This window comes from Schistocerca gregaria, chromosome 4, assembly GCF_023897955.1.
Source record: "Schistocerca gregaria isolate iqSchGreg1 chromosome 4, iqSchGreg1.2, whole genome shotgun sequence".
NCBI lineage: Eukaryota > Metazoa > Arthropoda > Insecta > Orthoptera > Acrididae > Schistocerca > Schistocerca gregaria.
This window is the reverse complement of record NC_064923.1, coordinates 587,872,185-587,881,070: the sequence shown is the minus strand read 5'-3', so window position 1 is coordinate 587,881,070 and position 8,886 is coordinate 587,872,185. Positions and strand designations below refer to the sequence as shown.

General features: G+C 45.5%; 1 protein-coding gene across 1 annotated transcript; it reads right to left on the bottom strand.

Annotated features, from left to right (window-relative positions):
* Positions 1 to 1,135: 1,135 nt before the first annotated feature.
* Positions 1,136 to 2,090, bottom strand: LOC126267073 (translocon-associated protein subunit delta). Its single transcript, XM_049971935.1, has one exon. It carries the CDS (start codon positions 1,976 to 1,978, stop codon positions 1,463 to 1,465), a length of 516 nt encoding a protein of 171 aa, XP_049827892.1. The 5' UTR covers positions 1,979 to 2,090; the 3' UTR covers positions 1,136 to 1,462.
* Between the last annotated feature and the right edge of the window lie 6,796 nt (positions 2,091 to 8,886).

The window sequence follows — 8,886 nt, the reverse complement described above, 5'->3', positions numbered from 1 at the left end:
ATCATTGTTCACTTCCATTAAATTAATACATTTTTATATACTTGACCTACATTAGCCAAAACAACAGTTTCGTGGCACAAAAAAGGCAGTGAAAGTATACAAATAAACTGTATTTCCAAATGGGACTGAAACTGCATAAATAATGAACATATGAATGAACCTTATTCCAAATTGCCTTAATCCCCCCCACAAAAAAGCTTGAGCAGAAGCACTAGCCACTAAATGATAAAGCAGTCCTAATACATGTATGACAACATATAAAAAAATATCACAGTGAAGTCTTAAAACAGAGGACATACAACAAATACTGTATTTTTTTCCTTGTCTACTGTGGCTGTACAGAATAGTATAAATACGTTTAAGTCATTTACCAAGAACTTATGTGATTTGCAATAATTGTTTTAAAAGGGAAAATAATTAAGAGAACTGTCAAAAATTACAAAGTGAAGTACTTTCAGTGTTCACAACATTTCTTCTTCAGTGGTAAAAGAAGGCCTATTAACTGGAGAAGGTTGGAATGAAGGGTGTGCATGAGCAGATCACTCTAGGCTCGAGTCATGTCAGCAGAATTCCAAACTGGCATTGGCACAACAAAGAGAAATGACGTCCTGGATAATTGCACAGCTACAGCATGAAATTTCCCTTCTGCTCTGGTATATAAGTAGAAGAAAGATTCTGAAAGAAACCTCTTAGCCCTATGATAGCCATCAATGCTATTCTGTCAAGGCTTACAGACAATATACTTCTGAAACACACAACAGAGGTACTGAACAACAGAGACCTTCTGTCACTATGAGATACATCCGTGTGTGGCACCACTGCCAATGAGAGGCAAATATTCTGCTTCAAACTGTGAATCTGAAAGATGTGTTCTGGGCCTGACAAATTGTTGAACACGTTTATTTCTCGCAGTATCTTTCCTGAAAAATACATTGCAATTCATTGCAATCTCAACTATATAAAACAAGCACTACAAAAATTATAGTTAATTATTCTATGGCATCAAATGTAATAAGCTAGAGCACATTGAGTAAATATGCAAATCTTACGAAAAGATAACTGATTAGTCTTTCTGATGAACAATCTCGTCCAAGTACAGGGCAGAAAAGAAGGGAAAAAAGAGAAACAGAACAAATCCAATAAATTCGTTTATTACAAACAACTCCAAGAATTTTCTCCCATCACTCAACTTGTTTATACCCGATACAAAATATTTTTCGTTAACAGTGAAGCAATATTAGAACAATAACGCAAGAATCACAACCACAATATGTTTGAAATATGTGTAATGAGACAACGAAGTTTTCGGTGCAGTTCAGATGAGATTATTAAGTCCAAGATAAAATTATTTGCACATTTTTCCACCATGTCATTCCGGTGTAGATGTTGATGTTATGATCGTACACCTTTGGCGTAAAGTCTCGAATATGTGATGAGATCAGTGTTTAGTTCTAAATGATTATCACGATAACAATTTAGATTTCGCGGAAAATGCCACATACCATACGGCAACTGCAAGGACTGCAGCCATAAATTCTGAATTAACCCAAGGGCCGGTGTAAGCGCCTGGGTAATTCACAACGATTGTGACCAAAGGCTTCACTGTCGATGGATCTTCACCACTTCTGGCGGCTTTACGAAGCGCTGCATACCCTTCGTCATCGTACAGATTTACGCTATAGTCGCCTGTTCTTGCCTTCTTCACGTCTTCCGTCCAGCTGACTTGATATTTGTCGTCTCCAATCCTGGCGGCTGGCACGGTCCTTCCGTTAATTTCTGCGTACAGTGGGATTCCTTTCGCGCCGTTGCTGCATTTGAGCGTAAATTCCGCGACAAAGGCGACGTTTACCAGAACTGTAGCATCTGGAGTTGTATATGCAGATGCTGAAACTTCAGGTTTGGTACAAGATTCTGATAATGCTGAAGAAAACTGAGCCACTCCTAAAGCTAACAATAGAAGATAATTCGCTGGAGCCATTGCTGTTTAACTCACAAATTAAACCGTACGTAGAAGAGTCCGTATACAGACAGAATACCACGCCACACCACCACTGCTAACGACCTACTTCACCGGCCGACAGATGTCTGCTGGCCACGTTTGTGTCACGTATGAAATAAAGCAAAGACTTTCGGTCCCACGAGTTGAAAGATAAAATTCACCCACACCATCAACGCCAGCTAACTAACGAAGTTCAAACAGTATAAAATGCAAAAACTGGAAACTACTTCTGAATACTATATTAACAATAAATAACTACATCGACAAACTATATTGTCTTACATATAAATAAATAACTATTTCTTCCGCTGTCGCCGAAGAGAAATCGTTAAATTTTAATATAATCGTGTTTTGTATGCCCCTTGTGAAGTGGTATCTCGTTAATTTACTCATTCATTCATCCGTAGACAAATTTCTGTGTATGTCTTCACTGTACATAGATATGCCTTTTATTTATGGAAGAGGTACACCAGATGGAAAAAATACAGGATACGGTATACATAAGAAATTAATGGTGGAGGAGGAGCAGTTTAGTGTTCAACATCCTGTCAACAACGAGATCATTAGAGACGGAGCATAAGCTGGCTTTAGATTAGGGGAGAATGGAGAAGGAAAGCGGCCGTGCCTTTTCAAAGGAACCTCCCAGCATTTGTCTTAAGCGATACAGGGAACTCACAGAAGACCTAAATCAGGATGATCAGACGAGAATTTGAACCGTCGGCCTCCAGAATACGAGTCCAGTGAACTATTGCTGGGCTACCTTGGTCGATTTATGGTACCAGAGTAGGCCTGTAACATTTTATAGTAACTACGAATGTGACAGGTATCCCTAACTGAAATCCACACTGGTCCAGGAAACATATTTATTTTTCCATATAAACACACCTTTCCCAACAAACAGATTAAGCCCCCTTTACATCGGAAGCGAACACAAGCGAATGTGCATTCGCAAACACTGCGTGGGGAGTTCGCTTGCTCGCTCCATCGTTGGCTTCTACATGCGGATAATCATTTACGCTAGAGCGAAAGCAAATGTGATTTTTTTTTTCACGCTAAAACATTATCTCGGTAAAGTTACTTAACCTATTTTCTGTACGTCGTGATGGAGTAACGAAACATACAATTTGGTTTAATTTATTTTTAGCGAGAACGCTGTTTGCCATGAAAGCAAAACGTAGTACAGACAGAAAAACACGGCTGTATGAATTTTCGAAGTGTTGGTTTGGCAGTTATTAGTGATTTGCAGCTGTAACCATCGCTTCCTTTGTTCCAAAACTTTACCCGAATGTCGATGGACGATTTTCGCCTCCTAGCTGCGACTGAACGGAAGATTGCATGGCAAGACAAATTACCGACGATCCATAACAACAGAAGAGAGACTAGCATTAACGCTGCGATTCTTAACAGCAGTTGACAGGTACGCTGACTTCAGATATCTATTTCCTATATAAACCACTCTGTTTCCCAAATAATATCTGAAATGTGTAGTGACATATGCGAAACACTTGCGGATTTCATAACGGTAAAAGCGAGAGGGAGACAGGCACTAAAAATGAGCAATGTAGTTTAAAAATATACAAAAGATCAGTAGCATCTGTATTGGGGGGGGGGGGGGGGGGGGAACAATTTTCATTTGTTCTGGTCCTTTATTTAAATTTCGTGAAATATTGCCTAAACTGTCATACTAAGACAGATGTCTTGAACGCAAGTCACGAGAATGATCAAGTCTTTCATTTTACGTTAATCTATGTTTTTTTTTTATTTTGATGACATTTTTTATAGTGGTTATATGAAACAAAGGAGTAACCGAAAAAGCAGGACACAGATAATACACTCCTGGAAATGGAAAAAAGAACACATTGACACCGGTGTGTCAGAACCACCATACTTGCTCCGGACACTGCGAGAGGGCTGTACAAGCAATGATCACACGCACGGCACAGCGGACACACCAGGAACCGCGGTGTTGGCCGTCGAATGGCGCTAGCTGCGCAGCATTTGTGCACCGCCGCCGTCTGTGTCAGCCAGTTTGCCGTGGCATACGGAGCTCCATCGCAATCTTTAACACTGGTAGCATGCCGCGACAGCGTGGACGTGAACCGTATGTGCAGCAGACGGACTTTGAGCGAGGGCGTATAGTAGGCACGCGGGAGGCCGGGTGGACGTACCGCCGAGTTGCTCAATACGTGGGGCGTGAGGTCTCCACAGTACATCGATGTTGTTGCCAGTGGTCGGCGGAAGGTGCACGTGCCCGTCGACCTGGGATCGGACCGCAGCGACGCATGGATGCACGCCAAGACCATAGGATCCTATGCAGTGCCGTAGGGGACCGCACCGCCACTTCCCAGCAAATTAGGGACACTGTTGCTCCTGGGGTATCGGCGAGGACCATTCGCAACCGTCTCCATGAAGCTGGGCTACGGTCCCGCACACCGTTAGGCCGCCTTCCGCTCACACCCCAACATCGTGCAGCCCGCCTCCAGTGGTGTCGCGACAGGCGTGAATGGAGGGACAAATGGAGACGTGTCGTCTTCAGCGATGAGAGTCGCTTCTGCCTTGGTGCCAATGATGGTCGTATGCGTGTTTGGCGCCGTGCAGGTGAGCGCCACAATCAGGACCGCATACGACCGAGGCACACAGAGCCAACACCCGGCATCATGGTGTGGGGAGCGATCTCCTACACTGGCCGTACACCTCTGGTGATCGTCTAGGGGACACTGAATAGTGCACGGTACATCCAAACCGTCATCGAACGCATCGTTCTACCATCCCTAGACCGGCAAGGGAACTTGCTGTTCCAACAGGACAATGCACGTCCGCATGTATCCCGTGCCACCCAACGTGCTCTAGAAGGTGTAAGTCAACTACCCTGGCCAGCAAGATCTCCGGATCCGTCCCCCATTGAGCATGTTTGGGACTGGATGAAGCGTCGTCTCACGCGGTCTGCACGTCCAGCACGAATGCTGGTCCAACTGAGGCGCCAGGTGGAAATGGCATGGAAAGCCATTCCACAGGACTACATCCAGCATCTCTACGATCGTCTCCATGGGAGAATAGCAGCCTGTATTGCTGCGAAAGGTGGATATACACTGTACTAGTGCAGACATTTGCATGCTCTGTTGCCTGTGCCTATGTGCCTGTGGTTCTGTCAGTGTGATCATGTGATGTATCTGACCCCAGGAATGTGTCAATAAAGTTTCCCCTTCCTGGGACAATGAATTCACGGTGTTCTTATTTCAATTTCCAGGAGTGTATTAGCACAGTCTAACATAACAGTCGCAACACTGCTGTAAAAGTTGTTGCCGTTTGACAGATCGAACGACACTAGCGCTTCAAGCGGCAGGTAAGGTGAACGCCAGACGCGTCGTTAGGATGTGTGTTTACATCCATTTCCTACGTAATTTCCGAATTATTCGAGTTAGTTTCTTGCCTCCAAGAGTTTTTATAGTATCAGAAAGCATATATGTTTCTAAAATAAGCGCGAGCTTGGTCAAAAACCATGAATAAAGTGGCAAGCTACAACACATTTGTGAAGAAACACTTGTGAAATTGAACAGAATTGCAGCTTACCACGTTGATATCAAAAGAATATAAACACACAGATTCACATGTAAGAAGCACGGACATGTGCCTCTACATGCAGAAGCGATGGACAGCTCGTTTATCGTTCTGTAGGCCTACTGTGTTTGTCACTGTCGCCTTGCCACAAGTACGACCTTCATCTTTAAATTATTCTAGGTGGGACAAGCAACTGACAAATAGTGGGAGAAATGTGCTGAAAACATTATAATGAGCTGATTACATTACATTTCACGAAAAACCAAATATTTGAATAATTTTCAAACAATCTGTCTGTAGGCACTTTCCTTGTCCCATAATACACTCCTGGAAATTGAAATAAGAACACCGTGAATTCATTGTCCCAGGAAGGGGAAACTTTATTGACACATTCCAGGGGTCAGATACATCACATGATCACACTGACAGAACCACAGGCACATAGACACAGGCAACAGAGCATGCATAATGTCGGCACTAGTACAGTGTATATCCACCTTTCGCAGCAATGCAGGCTGCTATTCTTCCATGGAGACGATCGTAGAGATGCTGGATGTAGTCCTGTGGAACGGCTTGCCATGCCATTTCCACCTGGCGCCTCAGTTGGACCAGCGTTCATGCTGGACGTGCAGACCGCGTGAGATGACGCTTCATCCAGTCTCAAACATACTCAATGGGGGACAGATCCGGAGATCTTGCTGGCCAGGGTAGTTGACTTACACCTTCTAGAGCACGTTGGGTGGCACGGGATACATGCGGACGTGCATTGTCCTGTTGGAACAGCAAGTTCCCTTGCCGGTCTAGGAATGGTAGAACGATGCGTTCGATGACGGTTTGGATGTACCGTGCACTATTCAGTGTCCCCTCGATGATCACCAGAGGTGTACAGCCAGTGTAGGAGATCGCTCCCCACACCATGATACCAGGTGTTGGCCTTGTGTGCCTCGGTCGTACGCAGTCCTGATTGTGGCGCTCACCTTCACGGCGCCAAACACGCATACGACCATCATTGGCACCAAGGCAGAAGCGACTCTCATCGCTGAAGACGACATGTCTCCATTCGTCCCTCCATTCACGCCTGTCGCGACACCACTGGAGGCGGGCTGCACGATGTTGGGGCGTGAGCGGAAGACGGCCTAACGGTGTGCGGGACCGTAGCCCAGCTTCATGGAGACGGTTGCGAATGGTGCTCGCCGATACCCCAGCAGCAAGTGTCCCTAATTTGCTGGGAAGTGGCAGTGCGGTCCCCTACAGCACTGCGTAGGATCCTACGGTCTTGGCGTGCATCTGTGCGTTGCTGAGGTCCGGTCCCAGGTCAACGGGCACGTGCACCTTCCGCCGACCACTGGCGACAACATCGATGTACTGTGGAGACCTCACGCCCCACGTGTTGAGCAATTCGGCGGTACGTCCACCCGGCCTCCCGCATGCCCACTATACGCACTCGCTCAAAGTCCGTCAACTGCACATACGGTTCACGTCCACGCTGTCGGGGCATATTTTACTAGTGTTAAAGACTGCGATGGAGCTCCGTATGCCACTGCAAACTGGCTGACACTGACGGCGGCGGTGCACAAATGCTACGCAGCTAGCGCCATTCGACGGCCAACACCGCGGTTCCTGGTGTGTCCGCTGTGCCGTGCGTGTGATCATTGCTTGTACAGCCCTCTCGCAGTGTCCGGAGCAAGTATGGTGGGTCTGACACCCCGGTGTCAATGTGTTCTTTTTTCCATTTCCAGGAGTGTAGTTTCGCTCGAAGTGCAGCAATCTGCACGTTCTGACACATCACACGCTTTTGTAAGACACGAACAGCTGCACTTAATCTAACCACTTCATCGTCGAAGCAGGTCTGTGTTGATGATTCTCACGAATCTAGCACTAATACATGGAGAGTTGAACTGGCTGCTTCTGTGTCATAGGATTGTTTTACAGCTTTAGATTGACTGACGAATCTTTGTGGCAGTTTCCTCTTCGTCAGTTGAGGTGGCTTATTTGGAATGTCAAACAGTGTGGGTACTGCATTCCACACGAGTTTTTATTGTCTGCGTTCATGAATTGGTTTTGTTCGAAATGTAGCGAACAAAACCTAATATTATTATACAGGTAAACCAGGTCTTTCTTCACAACGTCTTCTCGTCTGCTATCAACTAGCGATTTTTTGCTCCTAAAACGAAACATTTATCATTTATACACATACATTTGCAACTGAACCCTGACGATACAGTTTAGTAACATGGTGATATATACCTCTCGGGATCCTTAAGAAACCTAAAAAAGACGGCTGTGGTGTCTTCTTCCTATTGCTGCTGCAATTTATTGCGCTACAAACGCTCCCGATGGTAAAAACCATTGTATACATCAAAATAAACAATCACTATTCGCTTTCACGATCGTGCCGAACTCACAGTTCAACCTACCGACCGCTTGGTGCGCTAAAGGCAACAAAATCGAGGCGAAGTGTCGAGACTGTTATGTTAGACTGTGATGTTAGTCACAGTCTGTGAACTACGTTATCTGTCACTTATGCAGTATCTGTAGACGTGGAAGGGGAATACATCATATCACAGTGCACTAAAGGCAAAGTACTTGGAACAACCATTTTTCGTCGGCATCCATTCCCGAGGTTGTACATTGTTTAGCCAACCTTTCATACCTAAAAGAAGATAGGTAGTAAATGTAACCATAGGCTTCCGCGGCCGTTGTCAATGTCAATAAAATTCTTCTGGGTTAGAGACCGCATTGTCATTTATAAAATTCTAACGTTTCCGCGTCTGTTGCAAGACGCCTTCCTCAGGGTGTGTTGCTAACTGCTGAATGAGCGCAAGTGTGGGTACATATATACTATGGAAGAGTGTTGTGATTGGATGTGAGGATGAGGAGGAAGGGTACTAGGAGTTCATTTTATTGGCGTTTGCATTGCGTCTTGTTATTGGCGGAAATAGGCGTTTTCCATTGGAGTTTCCTTTACTGCCTGCCATTGGTGGAAATCGGCGAATAGGAGACTTAGCGGCGACTGCAGCGTAGCGTTGTTTACTAACTGCCTAGTATCGACTAGGCCGCGTCAGCGTTCTGTGTACCATCCTCCGCTGTGGCCTACCGCACGCCTGTTGCTATGCGCGAGTTGTCCTTCCGCAGAGCTGTCACAGCAGGCAGCCAAGACGCTGGAAGTCTGTACCCGTCTTCTCTGTTCATATTATCGGGTCGCTTGGCTATTTCTATAGCCTCTCTATCTTCCTCCTCAAACTAAACGGCTGTTTCGCCAGTACTCGGGCCTCTCGAAATACAATGTTCATCCTGCACTGCTCATGATGTTCTGGCACCGCTGATTT

Bases quoted from the DNA above. Each gene is read 5' to 3' on its own strand.
- LOC126267073 (XM_049971935.1), bottom strand. From the start codon at position 1,978: ATGGCTCCAGCGAATTATCTTCTATTGTTAGCTTTAGGAGTGGCTCAG.